Genomic DNA, 23525 nt, shown 5'->3' with positions numbered 1-23525 from the left:
GTAGACACGTCACTGTAGGCTCTACCTCTGTCGTCATGTGGCGTTCCTTCTGTCTGTCTCTGTGTCGTCTTCTTATAAGCACGCCAGTCATATTGGACTAGGGCCCGCCCTAATTGAGTATGACTTCATCTTAATTGGATTGCATCTGCAGAGACCCTATTTCCAAACAAGTCCCCTTCAGAGTTACCAGGGATAGGACTTGAACATATCTTTTTAGGGGACAACACTGTTTAACTGGAGTGAGACCACAGGGCCCGGCGGCCACGAGGACCCTGGGGATCTTCCCCATGAAGCTGTACAGGTTTCCCTAGACCTGGACTAAATTGTCCCCATGGTTGTGTTTTGCAGGGTGTTCAGACTTACACCTCTTGGATATGTTGACCCCAACTGAGAGAAAGCGACAGGGATACATCCACGAGCTCATTGTCACGGAGGAGAACTATGTGAATGACCTGCAGCTGGTCACAGAGGTAAGGGCAGCTGGGGGCGCTGGGGCGGGGTGGGGGGCACTGGCAGAGGGTGGGGAAGGTAGGGACTCTGTCAAGGAGGGCTGGGTCCTGATTCCCAGTGTGAGAAGCTTTCGGAGGTATGGGAGCATCTGGAGCGTACATCACAGAGGAGAGTCTTACCCAAGAGAAGATGCTTAATTCTCCTCCGTGGCCACGGACTCACAATTCTCATCTGTGAGCCCTACCCACAGAGGGGCAGAGACCCTTCAAGACAGGGTTAGATGAGCCTGTGAGGAGTGCCTGACAGGGGACACATGGGCTGTGAGGTGGGAGTCTGGGCTCGGCTCAGAGAACTTGCAGCTCAGCCACCAACTAATTGATGCCATAGAGCATCATCTCCCTGGCCCTCAGTGGTGACATCTGAAAGATGGCAGTCATCTGCCTGATACCTTGGTTATTCCTCATGCTACATATTACCCCCCAGAAAAATCTGTTGCAGAGAATGAAGATGTTTCCTCCCGGGGCCCCGTGCGTACCCTCCCTCCTCCGTCCTGGACGATGTCTCATTTTGGCTCTCCTCCCAGGGAGCTGTTGAAGGGCCTTGTCTGCCTAGTCCAGAGGATGGGGAGGTACAGAGTTGGGAAGTTCTGCTTTTCAGGAAGCCTTTGGTCCATACGCATGGGAGGTTGCCGTAGTAGGAGACAGGGGTTTGCAGAGCTGGACGTTGGGGTCACCCCATAGTTTGAAAAGTACCGTGATAGTTTGGGAACCCCCGTACCCCGACTACTGTGAAACCATCTCCTCTGATAGTCTTAACGACCCGGAAATGCATTGCTCGATGACCCAGTGTTGATGAGTTGATGGCCCCCAAGGCCATCATTAATGCTTAGGGAGCATTGGTATGAAAAGGTGTCCCTTTCTCAAGACATGTGACTGTCACTAAATATACAGTCTTGGATGTCTAGGCTGTGAGTGTCACCCTCTTAGATACGTTGTGCAGTGGCCTGGTATATGCCAGGTTCAACATCGGCTTAAAGACTCATGAAGTACTCTGGGCTCCAAGGGATCACCCTCAGCCCAGCCAAGTTTATTTCAAAGACAGGCTGTCCCGGTCCCTAAGGTACCTTCTAGCGAGTGGCCTGCCTGCAATGGTAGCTATGACCTCTTTCTAGGCAGGGGCTCACCACGTGGGACTCAGCCAAGACCTGTGGTCTACTGTGAGTTGCCGACCCACACGGCGCTTGGGCAGACTCCTCAATTTCCCGGAGTCCCGGAGAGGGGCAGTGCCCACCTGGCATCAGGCCTTCACTCGCTGGCTGTGTCCCAGGCCCAGCCCAGGCTGCGGGCAGAGCAGTGGAGTCCATCCTGTCCCCAGGCTGCTGGTTGGGGGCCCGCCTGCCAGGGCTGCTCCCCTGGACTTCCTGAGGCTTGTGTGTGCAGCCGATGCTGGGAGCAGGAAGGCGGGAGTGCCCCCCACCCCATGCACCTCTTGGCCCTTCACTTCCCCCCTGTGCCCAGTTCCTCACCATGGCAGGTGAGGGCTTGAGTGCCTTTGTCCAGACCCCCGGCTGAGTCCTGGCGGAGTTGAGGCCTGTCCTCCAGAGTTTCGTGGGCCTCCCTGTAAAACAGTGTGGACCTGATGGGAACCCACCACCTCTCCATCCCCCCGGCAGAGGGAGGGCCACCTGCTTCAGAAACTCCACAGCTTCTGGGCCTCCCAGCCAAAGCTGCAGATGCCTCGGTCCTTCCCCTGGCTCTGAACAGATCGGTGTGTGCGTGCGTTTGAGTTTTAAGCTAACTGTTTGCTTTCTGAACTGCTTCGTTTTCTGCATCTGTAGATCTTTCAGAAACCCCTGATGGAGTCTGAGCTGCTGACAGAGAAAGAGGGTGCTATGATTTTTGTTAACTGGAAGGACCTGATTATGTGTAATATCAAACTGCTGAAGTAAGCCTCTCCTCTCCCCAGCCTGTCTTCGCCCTCGCGCTCCGGCCCTGCTACGCGGCGTCGTCTGTGTGTCCCCTCCGTGCATGCCGCCCTGTGTTTCTTTCTGCCTCTCTTCCTCTTTTCCACTCACAAGACCCATCGCTCTTCCTTGCCCTGATGCTTTCTGGAAACACACCCCCAGTTTTTCATTGGGGAGAATGGATTGCTCAGGCATCCCGGTTCCTGCTTTTACCATGGTTCTAGAATGAACGGAGCTGGGCCGATTCTGGCTCCTAATCGCTGGCCAGCTCCATCCAGGCGGGGGGCAGACCCCATGCCTCAGACCCTGGTTCCACTGGAGGAATGTTGGTCTCTTGAGACTTTCTTGGCTCCTGAAGATGGGAAACGGTGGGACCGCTCATGGCCACAGTCAGCGGCAGTTCTCAGGATAGGCCTCTGAGAAGCTGGCCTGGAGCAGTTGCTATTTTATTTATTCCTGTTTTAATTCTCAGAGGTAGCTACAGGGCCAGGGAGAAGCACTGGGCCAGGAGCCTGGAGACCTGGGCTTGGAGCCCGACTTTCTGCCCTTCCTCAGTTTCCCCACCTGTAAAAGGAAGGGATTGGATTACATCATCACGAAAGTCCTTTCCAGTTCTTAAAAAGAACTTCCAAATCTGTGTCCACCAGGCCCTCAGTATAACACCATTTGCTAGAAAACAGATGAAGTCCGTGGTGATCCTGGGGGCCAGGAGGAAGCACAGGCCCTGGGAACTGGTGTCCATTCCAGATCTCTAGGTTCATATAATTGGGAAGCAGCTATTTCCTGAATGTGGTCCCTGGGATTTTATAAAGTGATTTCAGGTCCCCACTTTCCTGAGTGTGTTTGGGAGTAGATGAAGGGATGCACAGAGAGGTGCAGAGAGGTGGCTGTGAAGAAAAACTCTAACGTCTTCTGTCTCTATGTTCTAGAAGATGTTAATCAAAGATGGCGACATGGGGGTGCCTTGGAGAAAGTATTTCCATTACCCCCCTTGAGAAGCATACTGTAGAGGTTTCTAGCGTAGGTCTGGGTCAGGCTCTTGGGCTCACACTCTGCTGTTGCCTACCTGCTTTGAGCAAGTCGCCTATGCTCCCTGGGCCTCAGTGTCCTCATCTGTAAAATGGGGGTGATAATAGGATCTACCACGTACGGGTCTCCTTAGGGAGCATTTAGACAGCGAGTGCCTGGTCCCTCGTAAGTGCTGGGCTTGGGCCCTAGGGTGGGCTGAGCACCCACTCTTGTCTTGGACAGAGGCTGCCTTGTCACCTGGGGCAGGTGGGCTAGTTAACCCCTGAACCTACAAGTACTAAACCTAAAATGTTGGAGACAGGTTGTTTTGAAATAGATGAAAAGGTTTTCTGTTGAACGTATACCTACAAGTTAACACCTCTTTCCTTGGGCGGCTGCGTGGGGGTGGGGAGGCGGGCGATGTGTCTGATGTTCCCGAGTGACACCCCTCCCCAGCCCTCCCAGCACCGGCGCTCCCCATGCGTTTCTGTTGTCTCTGTACTTTTAACCCTCCGTCCTGCTCCTGTCAGGAAAGCAGAAGCCCCTTTCCTGAGCTCTGTCAGGGCCAGGCCTGTGCGCTTCTTCCTCCCATTAGCGCCGATGGGCTCCACAGCCCTGGAGGTAGGAATTGAGAACGCTCTTGCAACCGTGGAAACGAGGCTCAGAGAGGTTGAGTGACTTGTCCAAAGTCACACAGAAGGCGATCAGGGTGCCCCGGGCCGCTCTGTGGACAACGCCCAGGGTCCCACTAGGGGTTCCACCCTGTCCTGCCCTCGAAGGAAAGAAGGTGAGACCAGGAGGCCGACATCTCAAGTCTTCCTCTGGGCTCCAGCGCCTTCTAACTCGTTTTGGGCAGTTACCTCGGGCAGATAACTCCCCAGCCCTTTGTTTTAGAACTTGTAAAATTGCAGTCAGGGCGCCTGCCCTGTCTAGCATGTGGGGTTATCCCAAGGAGCAAGGAGATCAGGTGTACAGCTGGCACCCTGTCAATCATGGCACCAACGGGCACAGACACCCCCTCCCCCATCACAGGTATGCTCTGGGCCTTCCTCTGATGACCGGATTGGTTAGTTTGGCTAATCTGTTCACTTTCCAGATAAAATACTTGTATTTAGCCGGAGCTTTCTGGGGACCTGATTTCTTTCTTCCTTTCTTTTTCCTTTTCAAGATCTTATTATGAAAATTTTCAAACATACCAGAAAAAATTGAAAGAATTTTATGGTGAGCGCCATATTGTAGATTATGCAGTTTTGCTGCCTAGACTTAATTTCTTTGTGCAAAGGACTAATCCCAACGATGGGAAGATTTAGGACTCCTGGCAGGATGGAAGAAGATGAAGAGAACTTAAGGCAGCTCTCCCTGGAAGGCCGCAGTGGGCAGCCACATATCTGTCACTCCTGATCCAAGGGCCAGCGACTCCTTGTACTTAGAGGGGGGACATAGGATTTATCAAACAGATAACTAAGAAACAAATAAAATGAACATAAAAGGGAGCTACCTGGGGCACACAGACTTCCTACTAATGCCGCCTCTGGTTGGGGATTGAAATGGATGGTTGGCTCTCTTACCTGTGAGCAGAGGGCTGAGAAGTTTGCCTTCAGTGAGCTGAGTAGGGGAGAAGAATCTAGAACATTTTAAAGTTAAGAGCTAGGTGCAGGCCCCTAGGGGTGGCTGTTAGAAGTGGTAGCAGTAGGAATGCAGAAGTGAGATAGGGTGTGTAGAACTAGGTACTGCAGCTGTTGTTTGCTTGTTTGTTTGTTTGTTCTTTGCGGTACGCGGGCCTCTCACTGCTGTGGCCTCTCCCGTTGCGGAGCACAGGCTCTGGACGCGCAGGCTCAGTGGCCATGGCTCACGGGCCCAGCCGCTCCGTGGCATGTGGGATCTTCCCGGACCGGGGCACGAACCCGTGTCTCCGGCATCGGCAGGCGGACTCTCAACCACTGCGCCACCAGGGAAGCCCTGAAGCTGTTTTTTTTTTTTAATCAAGATCCTTTCCTGCCTCCTTGCTTGAAAAATAAATAAATAAATAAATAAATAAATAAATAAATAAATGAAAGCGCTTCTCCAAAAAAAAAAGTTTTTCTTAAATATTAAGTATTCAGTTTTCTTTTTAACTTAAGAAGAATAGCCATGATTTTATTTTAGGCAGAAAAACAAAGAAAAATAAGAAGTAAAAAAGATACCTTGGGGGGTAAAGACAGGATGGGGAGAAGGAAGGAAGGGGCTTTGGGTGGGAGTGGGCAGGGTGAGAGGAAAGCAGGCAGAGGCTTGAGGAAATGAGACGGAAGGACAGAGGGAAGGGAAGAGCAGAGGGGCCGTGGAAGCCCCCCTTGGTGGGATGTCAGGAGCTGCTTCTGGAGCGAGGACAGGCCAGGAGCCCCGAGCAGCTTGAGGGGAGGCAGGGCTGGGCACGGTGCTTGTCCTCACATGCGGTGCTTACAGACTGTAGGCTCTGGAGACCAGGGCTTCCTGCCACCCATGAGCTGTGTGACTCTGGTCAAGTCACTCAGTGTCTGCGTGCCTCGGTTTCCCCCAACCGTCAATAGGGATAATAAGTCATATAGGTTAAAAAAAATTGTTTGACACATTAGGACACATTCATAAACGCCAGCTCTCTTGACCATCCCCTTGATCTGCGAACTTCAGAGGGCTACTCATTCGTTCAGCAAATGTCAAGCTCTCTGACGTGTTCATTAGCTGATTGATTACTGTCGCAGTTCAAGACCTTGAATCCATAGACCTTTATATGAGATTACAAATCAGCTCACCAAAGGGCAGGGCTGAGACTGCAGCAGTGGAGTCATGTGATCCCTGAGCCTGGTGACGTGCCCTGTTTCAACCCACTCAAACCCAGTCCTCAAAAGCCTTGCCTGTGCGGTAGAACATCCCAGAAGGTGACTCACAGTTCGACCTAACAGGTGCCTGGTCTGTAGCAGGGGCCTGATTTTAGGTCTGTCTCCCAGTTGGACAAATCAGCTCTCCAAGCGTGGGCCTCCAGAACCCAGGAACTGGCTTAACTTCCTCAAGACAGTGATGATCTGTGTGTGATCTTTTTTCTTTTCCCTTTTTCTTCTCTCCCCATCATTGAAAAAAAAAAAAAAGGGGGGGGGCAGGTGAAAGTACTCTTATTCCCTTGCAGAAAGATTGTGTTGCTCCTCATTGGAAAACCATGGAATGATGGAATTTCTTCCCATTTCCATCCATAGCAAGTTTGTAACATGGTTATTCAGCACTCTCGTCCCCCAGAATTGGTAGTGACGTAACCCTTGAGCAAATTTCTACACACTGGGAGATATTCCACACCCACCCAATGAGCAGTGGCCACCTGGCCATCCTGAGGGTACCAACCTGCCACTCCTCACACCCCAGGCAGCCAGTGCTGACCAGCACCTCTCCCCACAAGGGCACCTGCTTGAGGGGGACTGGCTCATTGTTTGGACCACATAACGCACTGTCCCTAAAGTTTTTCTCCTTGGCTTGTTGCCCAGTCCAAAGATTTTTTTTTCTTTAACCAAAAATGTAGGAGAAAGAAAATAAAGTGATCTGAAGTTTTTAATACTAAGATTGCAGAGCCTCCTTAGAATTATATAGCCCTACCCATGACCTTGAAAGCAGCCAGAGGAATTCACAGTAACATCCTCCCAGCCTTATGTAAAAATCCCATATCATACCATTCTGTTCCTTCCATTCATCCAGGCATCCATCTATCCGTCCATCCATCCATCCATCATCCATAATCACTAGGGTAGGCAGAACACACCCATGGCCTCATATGTCGAGGTCCTGCCCTTATAGTACATTGCTATCCTTGCTGCGTAAAAGCTCGGTGCCCCGCCCTTCTTATAGATGCTGGGTTAGGAGTTGACATACGAGTTAGAAGGGTGGGATGCACAGTCCTGACTGTTATGGTCTTGAACACTCAGAATGCAGCTGGACTCCTGAACAAACACTTTCCAGTCCCTCTAGTCCCTTCTCAGCTTCCAGGATGTAAGTTGTTTGAGTCTATGACCCATTATCATATGAATAGGCTTCTCTCTTCAGAACTCTTCTTAATCCAGTCAACTTCAAATTAGCCACAGCGATGAAGCAGTGAACCAGAGAAGGGCACAAATTGTTCAGACAATCAGTTATACCTGGCTTTCGTGAACATTATGGGATTATTTTTCTGTGGCAGTTGATTTACCATCTTGATTACGTTTTGTTTGGTCTGAAATTGAGCCTCCATGGCCCCTGGCAACAGCAGCTTCCCTTGGGCAGCACTGGCCCTGGAAACAGGTTCAGTGTTGGGGCCATACCAGCCTGGACAGATCATCCATAAAGTGAGACATCCACCCAGGGATCCTGTCTGAGTTATTTTTTTAAAAAAAAGATTCCATATATTTCCACAAGAAAAAATTGTCTTTTATGTTGACTTGTTCAGCAAAGTTTTTTTTTTTAAGTTTTTCTTCCTAAGAGCCAGTGAACAGACTTCATGTCAAAGAAAAATGCCCTAGTGATACCTCTTTGTAGCACTAGACTCATTTCTTTTTCTATTCCTTGTCTGCCACATAGATGCTTTAGTGGCCCTGGGTTTGTGCCCCTCACACACATCCCATTTCTGTACCACCTAGAAGTGTGCTGTGTACGCGTCAGAGAGCGTGAAGAGGGCGCTCACTTCTCATGTTTCTGTGCAGAGCGCTGAGGGTTCGCAAGAAGATGTCTGGGGAGAAGATGCCTGTGAAGATGATCGGGGACATCCTGACCGCCCAGCTGCCACACATGCAACCCTACATCCGCTTCTGCAGCTGCCAGCTCAACGGGGCTGCCTTGATCCAGCAGAAGACAGATGAGGCCCCCGACTTCAAGGAGTTTGTCAAAGTAAGGAGCCCAGGCTGAGCTGAGTCTCTGCCCCTGCCGAGTGGCCATCTTCCAGCGGCTGGGCGTGTGAGGGGCTGATTCACACATTTACTGAAGGCCAAGGGTGAGGTCTCAGCTGAAGAGTAGGGGCTGCCCCTTGCTGGCGGGTGGCTGGGACCAAGGGGGTGGGCTTGGAGAGGAGGGACCAGTGCTGGTCTAGAAGCTCTGCCTTGACCAGGTGTGAGTGGTGTTATTTGAATACAGGTTTAAATCCTCCATCTCACTTTTAGGCCTAGGAGGGCTGGTGGGTCTCAGGTTTCCTATTCTGTTTAATGTGAGCATCCTCAGTTCTTTGCTGCTCTCTACCCTTCACCTGCAAAGGGAATGGCCGGCAATCCCAATGGACCCTTTGGTTTTTCCCCACTTGGTTCTTTTTGATGGGCTCAAGCTCTAGGAAGCCCATGGGGGTGAGTGTGGGATGCCAGGACCTCTGCCTTGGAGGATCACAAGGGTCTGGAGAGCCATGTGCCCACCAAGGGACATTGTGCGGAAGTGGACCCCATGCTGCTGGAGACCCCAGGCTTTGGGTCTGCTGCCCTTTGCTGGGGTGGGTCCCTGCTGGCCAGGCCAGCCCACGCAATCAGCCCCAACCTCTCCCAGAGGGGAAGAAAAAAGAGAATAAAATAACGTCTGCTAAACAGGCACATTTTGATGAACAGACAGCAAAATAATCATACTAATGACAGGCTTATCTTTGTACCTCCTGCATTTTGGAGGCAGGCCTTTCCCACTCCCCCCAGTAACCAAGTTTGTGGAGTCATCATTGGGAGGGGAAAATGCCATCTCTTCTCGGCCGTAGCATCAGATGTTCTTGTTCTTTCTTTCTCGCCCTGTTTCTCAATATTAAATGCTCTGATTTTCTACCCAATGAGTGGGGCATCTAAGGGGAGAAACACTGCTATGAAGTAGGCCTAGGGTGGGCTGGAGACTGGAGAGCAGATACTGGGCTGCCAGGAGCCACGGGCCACCTGGGGTTCCAGCCAAGGGCTGGGTCCTCCCTGGGCGCAGGCAGGATGAGTTCATCACTGGATGTACTTGAACTTGAGGGAAATGCTGACACCAGCCCAGGAGGGGCCTTGTTGCCCCTCCCCTTCTTACCCCTCCCCTCATCCCCTCTCCCTGCCTCATTCCTGTGGGACTTTGACATGCCTTTGCCTGCTGCAAAGTTTTCCTGGAATAATGGTGTCCACGGCTGGAGCAGGTTCAGGCACTGACAGGTCCCAGGGCTTGGGGCCCAGGTCATGGCATTAAACCTGTTCCTAAGACATTGAACCTGACCAGAACCTTTGAGAGCTGTCACCATATAACCCCTGTGACTTGTAGATGGGGTCATCTTTTGGAGGTAAAAGGACTCTTGTCCTCCAGTCACGTTGACAAAAGTGGTGGAAGGAAAGAGGCAGGGAGTCCAGGGTGGAGACAACCACAGACCCTGGGGCTGGGGGCCTGACCCTCATGTCTCGGCTTCACCATCCCTACCCTGTCCCACCAGCAGGTACAGGCTTCTCCCAAAACAGACAGTGAGATCCGGCCAGGCCCTTCCAGCATCTCTGGGACTTAAGGGGGATTTTTGTTCTGACCCTATAGTCTTGTGACTCTCCTTGCTCCTGGGAATGTTATAAAGTTTTGGTAGGTATCCAGAGGAAATATTCTCTGTAAAGCCAGAATCTCATCTCTGGAAGTAAGGAACCACATGTCCCATGGAAGGTCCACTGGATCTGGGGAGTAGGGGTCAACCCTGCAGCTGAGTCACATCCAAGGTAGAGTCCCACTCTCCATCTGGAATGTGCCTCCTCCTGGCTGGGGGATAACCAGTCCGGCTCTTCCAGCTCCAGGCTTCTCCGCTGTCATTCAGATAAATGAGACAATGTGATGGGTGGGGAGTCCTGAATAACATCGATGTTGATGTCACTGACCAGATTTTGCAAACTTCTTAAGTACATTTAAAAAAATCTCTTATTGCAGAGACTGGCCATGGACCCTCGCTGTAAGGGAATGCCACTCTCTAGTTTTATACTGAAGCCTATGCAACGGGTAACGAGATACCCACTGATCATTAAAAATGTAAGTAGCTGTCTTGCCTTTTCAAGTAGAGGAATGCTTTCCCAGCAGGTCAGAGATCTGGGGCCATGGGCAGGTTCCCCAGCCAACACACCTGGTATCTATCATGTAGAAATCTTATACCAACAGGCTGCAGGAGGCATCTGCTTGGTAACTCAGAAAGAAAAGCTGGCTTATCATGGAAAGAGCTAGTAATACACAGCCTTCAGCTGTGCAACCAAGTGGCCTCCACCTTCTAAGTCAGAACATGAGAGCTCAGTTCTTTTCCTAATGCAGGCAGAGTGTCTTTAGGCCTTGGTTTTCCTAGTAAGAAAGAGAGAAAGAGGGCTTCCCTGGTGGCGCAGTGGTTGAGAGTCTGCCTGCCAATGCAGGGGACATGGGTTCGAGCCCTGGTCTGGGAGGATCCCACATGCCGCGGAGCAGCTGGCCCCGTGAGCCACAATTACTGAGCCTGCGCGTCTGGAGCCTGTGCTCCGCAACGAGAGAGGCCGCGATAGTGAGAGGTCCACACATCGCGATGAGGAGTGGCCCCCACTTGCCTCAACTAGAGAAAGCCCTCGCACAGAAACGAAGAGCCAACACACCATAAATAAATAAATAAATAATAAAAAAAAAAAGAAAGAGAGAAAGAAATATAGTTTCCACCACTCGTCTTCAGAAAGCCATTGTGAGATACTCTATGTTGGTATTAGATGATTGTTTTTGTCCTGTCATTTTAAGAAAGCCAATACCAAAAGAAAAGAATAGAAAAATTAGGGTTTCAGCATGCCCATCTGTAAAGTGAGTGAGCAGACTTAGACATCCTCTGAGCCTGTGATTCTATAACCACAGGGAGGAAAGCTCCTGGAGAGAGGTTTTAGATCTGGTTCCTTTCAGTGGAGAATTTAGAAACCCAGATCTAGACACTGGTGTGCTCACTGATACTGGGGTGTTGTTGCCTTTTGAGTCTCTCAGTGCCGAGCCAGGCAATATATGTATGTGTATATATTCATACCCACATATTTACATAACATAAGTGTGCAAACATATTTATTTCAAGATTTATATATATATTATAATATGTATTAAAACCCATGAGTTCACACCAATATTTCCTGTTTTAATCTAGTATCATGGAATTTATTCTAGCCTTTCCCCTTTCTCTGTATATAACTCCCTTCTCCATGAGAAGCCTGGCTCTGATTATCCTCAATAGATTTACTTATATGCTGAATCCCCTTATATGTAGCAAATTTCCCTCTCATATAAGCCAGTTCCTCAGTCCAAGCCCAGTTTGACCCCACAAAATACACTGTGGCCACATTGGTTGAGTTAAAGAATTAGTTTTGAAAGAAGTTTTCCATCTACTGTTTCCTTTTCTCCAACTTGAGAGTTACTATTAAACTAACTCAACAACCTTCTTTACTTCCCCCAATATTTAGTTGGGAATTGAAGTTGGAAACAAGCTTTTTAAGTTCTAAGGGCTTCCCTGGTGGTCCAGTGGCTAAGACTCCCCACTCTCAGTGAAAGGGGCCCAGGTTTGATCCCTGGTCAGGGAACTAGAGCCCACATGCTGCAGCAAAGTTCCCGCATGCTGCAACTAAGACCTGGAGCAGCCAAATAAATAAAGTAAATATTTTAAAAAATAAAATAAAATAGGTGTTCTAGATCTAGCTAATGGGGAGAAAAACAAAAACAAGAAAAGAACTGAGAGGCATAAATGTTAAAAAAGAAAAAGCAAATTATCATTCTTTGCAGAAACATGATTGCTACCCTAGAGAACCCAAAAGAATGAACTGAAAACTAGCAAAACTAAGAAGAGAATTTTTAAAGGTAGCCAGTTATGATACATATGGAAAACTGTAAAAATACTAAGATTAAATATTCTTTATAATACTGAGGTGGAGAAATTCTTAGCATGACACCAAAGACAGAACTTTAAAGAATTTAGAGTTGTAGCAACTTGAAAAAAAATTTTTTTCCTCTGGGAGAAACCTAGGTGTTCATTAAGGAGAGTAGTTAAATAAAGTGGTGAGTCTATACTATGAAAGAGACTTTTTTTGTATTAGCTGGAATGATATCTAGAAAATGCTGTTAAGTTAAAACAAAACAAAACAAACAAAACCCAAAACAACCTTTCACAAGCAATCCTACAGTATGGTCCATTTTGCAAAACCAAGGAAAAACTCTGTGTGATTGTTAAATGTATGTGGAACATCTGAAGAGAACTAAAGGGGTGCCCTTAAGCCTGGGCACAGTTACCTCTGAGGCAGGAGAGCAAAGGGGATAGAGCACAGTTGTTATCTATACTTCCATGTTGTTTGACTCTTGCATATCAAGAATGTGTTAATATTATTTGAATAAACATTTTTCTTAAAAAATGTTGTGTAACAAAATATAATGAACAACATTAAAAGACAAATGACAGATATAAGCTGAGTAAACAGATTTTAACAGTATATAAGAAGATATTGAAATATACATGGATTATCTATCTATAATATCTATGTATCTATCTATGTATCTATCTATGTATCTATCTATCTATCTATCGATCATCTCAAGCACTCTTATAACTCAGAATGAAAAAGACAAATACCCTAATAGAAAAATAGGTAAAATATACAACTAGACATTTCTGAGAGGAGTGTAGAATAGCGGTAAGGAACATGTTGTCATCTTGAATGAGGTGTCGAGCAGAAGTCTGCTGTGGAATCTGTGATCTGACAGGTTAGGCAAAAAGCCTGTGCACACAACGCCCTATAAGCACATGAAACTGGACTGAGAAGAAGAGTCACAACTATTGCCCTCGAGCTGAGGTGTCACTGTCACCATTTCCCATGAGAAAGTCTGGTCTGAAGTGCAGGGGGGAGGCCTCTGAACGTGGCCCTCTATGAGCAAGTGGAACTAGACTGAGCACAGAGGAAATGAAAAAAATCCATGGGGCTGACAGGGTGTCAGGCCTGAGCCTCTGAGATGGGAGAGCTGAGTTCAGGACACTGGTTCACCAGAGACCTCTCGGACCCACATAATATCAAATGGCAAAAGCTCTCCCACAGATCTCCATCTCAATGCCAACACCCAGCTCCACTCAACGACCAGCAAGCTACAGTGCTGGACACCCTATGCCAAACAACTAGCAAGACAGGAACACAACCCCACCCATTAGCAGAGAGGCTGCCTAAAATCATAATAAGGCCACAGACACCCCAAAACACACCACTGGATGTGGTCCTGCCCACCAGAAAGACAAGATCCAGCTTCATCCACCAGAACACAGGCACCAGTCCCCTCCACCAGGAAGCCTACACAACCCACTGAACCAACCTTAGCCACTGGGGGCAGACACCAAACACAACTGGAACTATGAACCTGCAGCCTGGGAAAAGGAGACCCCAAGCACAGTAAGTTAAGCAAAATGAGAAGGCAGAGAAGCACACAGCAGATGAAGGAGCAAAGTAAAAACCCACCAGACCAAACAAGTGAAAGGAAATAGGCAGTCTACCCGAAAAAGAATTGAGAGTAATGATAGTAAAGATGATCCAAAATCTAGGACATAGAATGGAGAAAGTACAAGAAACGTTTAACAAGGACATAGAAGAACTAAAGGGAAAACAAACAATGATGAACAACACAATAAATGGAAGTAAAAATTCTCTAGAAGGAATCAATAACAGAATAACTAAGGCAGAAGAACGGATAAGTGATCTGGAAGATAAAATACTGGAAGTAACTACCGCAGAGCAGAATAAGGAAGAAACAATGAAAAGAATTGAGGACAGTCTCAGAGACCTCTGGGGCAACATTAAATGCACCAATATTCGAATTATAGGGGTCCCAGAAGAAGAAGAGAAAAAGAAAGGGACTGAGAAAAAATTTGAAGAGCTTATAACTGAAAACTTCCCTAATATGGGAAAGGAAATAATTAATCAAGTCCAGGAAGCACAGAGAGTCCTATACAGGATAAATCCAAGGAGAAACATGCCAAGACACATATTAATCAAACTATCAAAAATTAAATACAAAGAAAAAATATTAAGAGCAACAAGGGAAATGCAACAAATAACATAAAAAGGGAATCCCTACAAGGTTAACAGCTGATCTTTCAGTAGAAACTCTGCAAGCCAGAAGGGAGTGGCAGGACATATTTAAAGTGATGAAAGGAAAATACCTACAACCAAGATTACTCTACCCAGCAAGGATCTCATTCAGATTCAATGGAGAAATTAAAACCTTTACAGACTAGCAAAAACTAAGAGAATTCAGCACCACCAAACCAGCTTTACAACAAATGCTAAACTTCTCTAAGCAGGATCTTCAAGAGAAGGAAAAGACCTACAGTAACAAACCCAGAACAATTAAGAAAATCGTAATAGGAACACACATATTGATAACTACCTTAAATGTAAATGGATTAGATGCTCCAACCAAAAGACATAGACTGGGTGAATGGATACAAAAACAAGACCTGTATATATGCTGTCTACAAGAGACCCACTTTAGACCTACAGACGGAAGTCTGTAGGGACACATACAGACGGGAAGTGAGGGGATGGAAAAAGATATTCCATGCAAATGGAAATCAAAAGAAAGCTGGAGTAGCAATTCTCATATCAGATAAAATAGACTTTAAAATAAAGACTATTACAAGAGACAAAGAAGGACACTACATAATGATCACGGGATCAATCCAAGAAGAAAATATAACAATTGTAAATATTTATGCACCCAATGTAGGACCACCTCAATACATAAGGCAAATGCTAACAGCGATAAAATGGGAAATCGACAGTAACACAATTATAGTAGGGAACTTTAACCCCCCACCTTCACCAGTGAAGAGATCATCCAAAATGAAAATAAATAAGGAAACACAAGCTTTAAATGGTACGCTAAACAAGATGGACTTAATTGATATTTATAGGACATTCCATCCAAAAACAACAGAATACAGTTTCTGCTCAAGTGCTCATGGAACATTTTCCAGGATAGACCATATCTTGGGTCACAAATCAAGCCTTGGTAAATTTAAGAAAATTGAAATTGTATCAGGTATCTTTTCTGACCACAGCTCTATGAGACTAGATATCAATTATAGGGAAAAAACTGTAAAAAATACAAATACATGGAAGCTAAACAATACACTACTAAATAACCAAGAGATCACTGAAGAAATTAAAGAGGAAATAAAAAAATACCTAGAAACAAATGACAATGAAAACATGACGACCCAAAGCCTATGGGATGCAGCAAAACCAGTTCTAAGAGGGAAGTTTACAGCAATACAATCCTACCTCAAGAAACAAGAAACATCTCAAATAAACAACCTAACTTTACACCTAAAGCAGTTAGAGAAAGAAGAACAAAAAAACCCCGAAGTTAGCAGAAGGAAAGAAATCATAAAAATCAGATCAGAAATAATGAAAAAGAAATGAAGGAAACAATAGAAAAGATCAATAAAACTAAAAGCTAGTTCTTTGAGAAGATAAACAAAATTGATAAACCATTAGCCAGACTTATCAGGAAAAAAAGGGAGAAGACAAATCAATAGGCTTAGAAATGAAAAAGGAGGAGTAACAACTGACCCTGCAGAAATACAAAGGATCATGAGAGATTACTACAAGCAACTATATGCCAATAAAATGGACAACCTGGAAGAACGGTAAAATTCTTAGAAAATTTTACCTTCTGAGACTGAACCAGGAAGAAATAGAAAATATAAACAGACCAATCACAAGCATTGACTGTGATTAAAAATCTTCCAACAAGGGCTTCCCTGGTGGCGCAGTGGTTGAGAGTCCCCCTGCCAATCCGGGGGACACGGGTTCGTGCCCTGGTCCAGGAAGATCCCACATGCTGTGGAGCAGCTGGGCCCGTGAGCCATGGCCGCTGAGCCTGCGTGTCCAGAGCCTGTGCTCTGCAATGGGAGAGGCCACAACATGAGAGGCCCGTGTACTGGAAAAAAAAACTTGCAACAAAAGCCCAGACCAGATGGCTTCACAGGTGAATTCTATCAAACATTTAGAGAAGAGCTAAAACCCATCCTTCTCAAACTCTTCCAAAAAATTGTGGAGGAAGGAACACTCCCAAACTCATTCTATAAGGCCACCATCACCCTGATACCAAAACCAGACAAAGATACTACAAAAAAAGAAAATTACAGATGAATATCACTGATGAATGTAGATGCAAAAATCCTCAACAAAATGCTAGCAAACAGAATCCAACAACACATTAAAAGGATCATACACCATGATCAAGTGGGATTTATCCCAGGGATGCAAAGATTCTTCAGTATATGCAAATCAATCAATGTGATACACCATATTAACAAACTGAAGAAGAAAAACCATATGATCATCTCAATAGATGCAGAAAAAGCTTTTGACAAAATTCAACACCCATTTATGATAAAAAACTCTCCAGAAAGTGGGCATAGAGGGAACGTTCCTCAACATAATAAAGGCCATATACAACAAACCCACAGCAAACATCATTCTCAATGGTGAAAAACTGAAAGCATTTCCTTTAAGATCAGGAAGAAGACAAGGATGTCCACTCACACCACTATTATTCAACATAGTTTTGGGAGTCCTAGCCATGGCAATCAGAGAAGAAAAAGAAATAAAAGGAATACAAATTGGAAAAGAAGAAGTAAAACTGTCACTGTTTGCAGATGACATGATACTATACATACAGAATCCTAAAGATGCCACCAGAAAACTACTAGAGCTAATCAATGAATTTGGTAAAGTTGCAGGTTACAAAATTAATGCACAGAAATCTCTTGCATTCCTATATACTAATGATGAAAAATCTGAAAGAGAAATTAAGGAGACACTCCCATTTACCATCGCAACAAAAAGAATAAAGTATCTAGGAATAAACCTACCTAGGGAGACAAAAGACCTGTATGCAGAAAACTGTAAGACACTGATGAAAGAAATTAAAGATGATACCAACAGATGGAGAGATATACCATGTTCTTGGATTGGAAGAATCTTTATTATAAAAATGACTATACTACCCAAAGCAATCTACTGATTCAATGCAATCCCTATCAATTACCATTGGCATTTTTTACAGAACTAGAACAAAAAGTCTTAAAATTTGTATGGAGACACAACAGACCCCGAATAGCCAAAGCAGCCTTGAGGGGAAAAAGTGGAGCTGGAGGAATCGGACTCCCTGACTTTAGACTATACTACAAAGCTACAGTAATCAAGACAATATGGTACTGGCACAAAAACAGAAATATAGATCAATGGAACAAGATAGAAAGCCCAGAGATAAACCCATGCACCTATGGTCAGCTAATCTATGACAAAGGAGGCAAGGATATACAATGGAGAAAAGACAGTCTCTTCAATAACTGGTGCTGGGAAAATGGGCAGCTACATGTAAAAGAATGAAATTAGAACACTCCCTAACACCATACATAAAAATAAACTCAAAATGGATTAGAGACCTAAATGTAAGACCAGACACTATAAAACTCTTAGAGGAAAACATAGGAAGAACACTCTTTGACATAAATCACAGCAAGATCTTTTTTGATCCACCTCCTAGAGTAATGGAAATAAAAACAAAAATAAACAAATGGGACCTAATGAAACTTCAAAGCTTTTGCACAGCAAAGGAAACCATAAATAAGACGAAAAGACAACCCTCAGAATGGGAGAAGATATTTACAAATGAATCAACAGACAAAGGATTAATGTCCAAAATATATAAACAACTCATGCAGCTCAATATTAAAAAAAAAACAACCAAATCCAAAAATGGGCAGAAGACCTAAATAGACATTTCTGCAAAGAAGACATACAGATGGCCAAGAAGCACACGGAAAGCTGCTCAACATCACTAAGAATTAGAGAAATACAAATCAAAACTACAATGAGGTATCACCTCACAGCAGTTAGAATGGGCATCATCAGAAAATCTACAAACAACAAATGCTGGAGAGGGTGTGGAGAAAAGGGAACCCTCTTGCACTGTTGGTGGGAATGTAAATTGATACAGCCACTATGGAGAATAGTATGGAGATTCCTTAAAATACTAAAAATAGAATTACCATATGACCCAACAATCCCAGTACTGGGCATATACCCAGAGAAACCCATAATTCAAAAAGACACATGCACCCCAATGTTCATTGCAGCACTATTTACAATAGTCAGGTCATGGAAGCAACCTAATTGCCCATCGACAGACCAATGGATAAAGAAGATGTGGTACATATATACAACGGAATATTACTTAGCCATAAAAAGTAATGAAATTGGGTCATTTGTTGAGACGTGGATGGATCTAGAGACTGTCATACAGAGTGAAGTAAGTCAGAAAGAGAAAAACAAATATCATATATTAATGCAGGTATGTGGAACCTAGAAAAATGGTACAGATGAACTGGTTTGCAGGGCAGACATTGAGACACAGATGTAGAGAACAAACATATGGACACCAAGGGGGGAAAGCGGTGGGGATATGGTGGTGGTGGTGTGTGATGAATTGGGCAATTGGGATTGACATGTATACACTGATATGTATAAAATTGATGACTAATAAGAACCTGCTGTATAAAAAAATAAATAAAATTCAAAAAAACAAAAAAACACAACAACAACCAAAACCAAAAGTGTGCAGAAGACCTAAATAGACATTTTCTCCAAAGAAGACGTACAGATTGCCAACAGACACATGAAAGGATGCTCAACATCACTAATCATTAGAGAAATGCAAATCAAAACTATAATGTGGTATCACCTCACACCGGTCAGAATGGCCATCATCAAAAAATGTACAAACAATAAATGCTGGAGAGGGCATGGAGAAAAGGGAACACTCTTACACTGTTGGTGGGAATGTAAATTGATACACAGATGTTGAGAATGGACCTGAGGACGCAGGGAGTGGGAAGGGTAAGCTGGGACGAAGTGAGAGAGTGGCATGGACATATATACACTACCAAACGTAAAATAGATAGCTAGTGGGAAGCAGCCGCAAAGCACAAGGAGATCAGCTCAGTGCTTTGTGTCCACCTAGAGGGTGGGATAGGGAGGGTGAGAGGGAGAAGCAAGAGGGAGGAGATTAGGGGATATATGTATATGTATAGCTGCTTCACTTTGTTAGCAGAAGCTAACAGAACATTGTAAAGCAATTGTACCTCAATAAAGATGTTAAAAAGGGCTTCCCTGGTGGTGCAGCGGTTGAGAGTCCGCCTGCCGATGCAGGGGATACAGATTCGTGCCCCGGTCCGGGAAGATCCCACATGCCGCGGTGCGGCTGGGCCTGTGAGCCATGGCCACTGAGCCTGCGCGTCCGGAGCCTGCGCTCCGCAACGGGAGAGGCCACAGCAGTGAGAGGCCTGCGCACTGCAAAAAAAAAAAAAAAAAAAAAAAAGATGTTAAAAAAATAATTTAAAAAAATGATGTCAGGGACCAGGCTGCTTGTATTTGAATCTTGGTACCACTCCTGTGTGCTTTTGGGCAAGTTACTTAACTTCTCTGGGCCTCAGTTCCCTTATATGTAAAATAGGTATGCTAATAGTACCTACGGCATAGGGTTGTGAGAAATCAACTGAGTGAATATATGTATGTCTGGCTCCTACTAAGCCGTATATAAATGTTAGCTTTATCATTTAGTGTACTTACGTACTAAGTGTACACAAAATTCAAATTCTCTGGTAATAAAAGAAATGCATAACCAAACAAGAAAATACCTGCTTTTGGCTTGCCAGGTAGGCATATATTGAAAAGATTGTGAGTCCTCAGTGTTGTCTGGTTTGCTTGTGGAAGGTAGACTGGTTCAGCCTTTTGGAGGGCGATCAAACTCCACATTCTCTTTGGCTCAGCACTACCATCTCTAGGAATTTATTCTAAAGAAATGATCAGAGAAATATTGAAAAATTGGAAACATGAAGTTTTATGGGAAGGAAACTGTTTAAATGCATTGTGGTTCATCCTTACAATGATGTATTATAGAATCTTTAAAATGATGCTCTATATACTTCAATTAAAAAATAATAAAATGATGATCTAGGTCCATATAAAGTGGACACTAAATGCTGTGCTATAACTGACATGAAGTGGGAAAGAAGCAAGTACAAAATGGTACAGTGTAGTATGGTAGCATGATCCAATATTTATTTTTTTTAAACTATATGTATTTATATCTACGCAGAGTGTATTAACGAATTGGTAGGCTGGGGTTATTTCCAGATGGTTCAGTTATGGGTGGTTTTTAATAACTTTCTAAATTTTCTAAATTTTATACAATAATAATTTTACAATGAGAAAAAACATAAACCTATTTTCATTTTGAAAAACAAAAAACAAACAAAAAAAGAATCCACACAATTCAGCTATGTGGGCTTCCCATCGAGAGCAGTTGTCCTCAGTCTTGGCTGTACGTTAGAGTCACCCAGCGAGCTCTAGAAAATTCCAGTGCTTGAGTCCCATCCCTGGGGATTCTGATATGGTCAGAGTTGAGGCATCAGGACTTTTCAGAGGGACGCTAATGTACATCCAGGATACACCTGGGGCTGGAGTTGTTGTTTGGAGATGATTGGTGGACACACAGGGCCCAGATTGGGTGTTTTCCTCAAATTGGGTGCCTCCTTAGGACTTTAAACCAAAGTATGCCCTAAGGATGAGATATGATTCAGGGTAAAGCCCACTTGACTTATTTGTATATGGACAAGGCCTGGACAAGTACACCCTCAACATAATCCTAGTACATTGCAAAGATGGCTTAGGATCTTTCTTCATTCTTAGTGTCTTTCCTCATGATGACTGTTCTCAATGTCCTCAAAGTCCTTTGAGAGTCTGATGGTAACTGCTGAGCACCTTCAAAGGGCCAGGTACTTTACAAAGTGCTTTACTTGTATCAAGCCATTTAGTCCTCCAAACAACCTTATAAAGGAGGTGCTATTAGTATCCCCATTTTTCATATTAGGAAAATAAGGCTCAGAATATTTATGTGACTGACCCATATCATGGCTGGTCAGTGGCAGGGCAGGGATTTTAACCCAGGAGGTCTTGCTCTAGAGCTGGCATGTTTAACCATTGGCTTGGAATAATTTATCCAGAAAAATGCCTTTGCTCAGATGCACCCATTAGCATGCAGTTCCATGGGTCCATAGATGCCTACAGCTGTGCATGAACCCAGGAAAGAGCCATTCTCCAGGGAGAAAGCCACATGTGGTGCAATATTGCCCTTGCTGTAGCCACTGCCCTCCTCATACCCCAAGTATAGATAATTTGGCAGCCCCTGCCCCCCAAGGGTCCCCTGCCAACAAAGAGTGGTCATCTCTCTCCATGTCATTGCCAAGGTGGGTGCTTAGAGCTGCAGTTGCTCTTGTGGGCACTGTTCAGGAAAGGTCTGTGCTATGCCCTGCCTCTGTTGGGTCTGGCCTTCCAGGACAGTGAACCACACAGGCTCACCCACACAGCCTAAGGATGTTGTCTTCTGTTCTCCAATGTAGATCCTGGAAAACACTCCTGAAAACCACCCAGACCACAGCCACTTGAAACACGCCCTGGAGAAGGCAGAGGAGCTGTGCTCCCAGGTGAACGAAGGGGTGCGGGAGAAGGAGAACTCGGACCGGCTGGAGTGGATCCAGGCCCATGTGCAGTGTGAAGGCCTGTCTGAGGTAGTGCCTTAGGGTGTGACCTGGGTCTCCCCCACTGAGCCTTGGCAACTGGCCTGAAGGAGGATGAGAAAAAAACATGAATTGTCCTCCCCGTTTGCCTCCAGTTTGCTAATTCTCTCTCCAGCTGCTTCTAATCTGCTGTTTAATCCATCTACTGAGTTTTTATTTCAGTTATTTTCGTTTACCCTTTCCAGCATTCTAGTTATTTTCTCTAATCTGCTGGTTTCTTTCCTGTCTTGTTCTTTTCACAAATGACCATGCTTCTCATTTATTTCCTAACACATTTTAGATATATTCTTATATATTTCAGATCTGATCATTCCATTAACTCAGGTTACAAGTGTCACTGTTTTGTCTGTTGCTTCTGCTAGCTCTCACCACACATGTCTGTTTCTCTGTATGTACTTTGATTTTTGATTGTGAGCTCAACATTCCTTGGAACTTTATTTGTGGGATCTTTGAGGTCTGAAGTTGTATTCCTCCTGCAAGGATTGCTAGCTACCAGGATCACCCTAAATTAAATATAGAGGGATTTTCAGATCACACTAGTGTGTGAATTGTGGTTGTAAACTTAAGTGAGAACTGCATTGTGGTTACAAATTCTCAGGGACTTTTTTTTCCCTCCACTTACACCAAGTTCAAAAACAAGCAAGTTTTCTTGCTCATCCCTTCTGTGCTGAGTTTACTTGTCATTCTTCCTTTGGAGTCCAGCTTTTTGGGATCTCCTATTATCTCTTGTGGGCCCTGGATATATCTCCTGTCTCTTGCACCCTCCATAGCCTTTAAAATGGAAGCTTAAGGTCACCAGATTTAAGAAAGACTCTCAGGGCTAAAGCCAGCTTAGGGGCTTGTTTATCTTCCAGGGTTCACATTTTCATGCTGTTTTTGGCCTCTGCAAATTTCTTTTTTTTTTTTTTTAAAGTTTATTTATTTATTTATTTATTTATTTTTTCCATTTTTTTTAAAGTTTATTTATTTATTTTTTTAATTAGTTTCTGCTTTATAACAAAGTGAATCAGTCATACATATACATCTGTTCCCACATCCCTTCCCTCATGCCTCTCCCTCCCTCCCACCCTCCCCATCCCACCCCTCAAGGCGGTCACAAAGCACCGAGCTGATCTCCCTGTGCTCTGCGGCTGCTTCCCACTATCTATCTACCTTACGTTTGGTAGTGTATACACGTCCATGCCTCTCTTTCGCCTTGTCACAGCCCACCCTTCCCCCTCCCCATATCCTCAAGTCCATTCTCAAGTAGGTCTGCGTCTTCATTCCCGTTTTGCCCCTAGGTTCTTCATGACATTTTTTTTTTAAATTCCGTATATATGTGTTAGCATACGGTATTTGTCTTTCTCTTTCTGACTAACTTCACTCTGTATGACAGACTCTAGGTCTATCCACCTCATTACAAATAGCTCAGTTTCGTTTCTTTTTATGGCTGAGTAATATTCCATTGTATATATGTGCCACATCTTCTTTATCCATTCATCCGATGATGGACACTTAGGTTGTTTCCAG

At 45.0% G+C, this 23525-nt stretch overlaps 1 protein-coding gene across 1 annotated transcript in view; it reads left to right on the top strand.

Moving 5' to 3' along the window:
* Window positions 1-23525, top strand: part of ITSN1 (intersectin 1) — a 249832-nt gene that overhangs the window by 208509 nt on the left and 17798 nt on the right. The window contains exons 30-34 of the mRNA XM_081234959.1: window positions 349-470; window positions 2288-2394; window positions 8095-8278; window positions 10280-10378; window positions 21840-22007. Coding sequence (XP_081091085.1) covers window positions 349-470; window positions 2288-2394; window positions 8095-8278; window positions 10280-10378; window positions 21840-22007 — 680 coding nt within the window. The remainder of the gene's footprint in view (window positions 1-348; window positions 471-2287; window positions 2395-8094; window positions 8279-10279; window positions 10379-21839; window positions 22008-23525) is intronic.

This window comes from Mesoplodon bidens, assembly GCF_964165515.1.
Source record: "Mesoplodon bidens genome assembly, chromosome: 5".
NCBI classification, from domain to species: Eukaryota; Metazoa; Chordata; class Mammalia; order Artiodactyla; family Ziphiidae; genus Mesoplodon; species Mesoplodon bidens.
The sequence above is the reverse complement of the archived record's forward strand: the minus strand, read 5'-3'. Positions and strand labels throughout refer to the sequence as shown.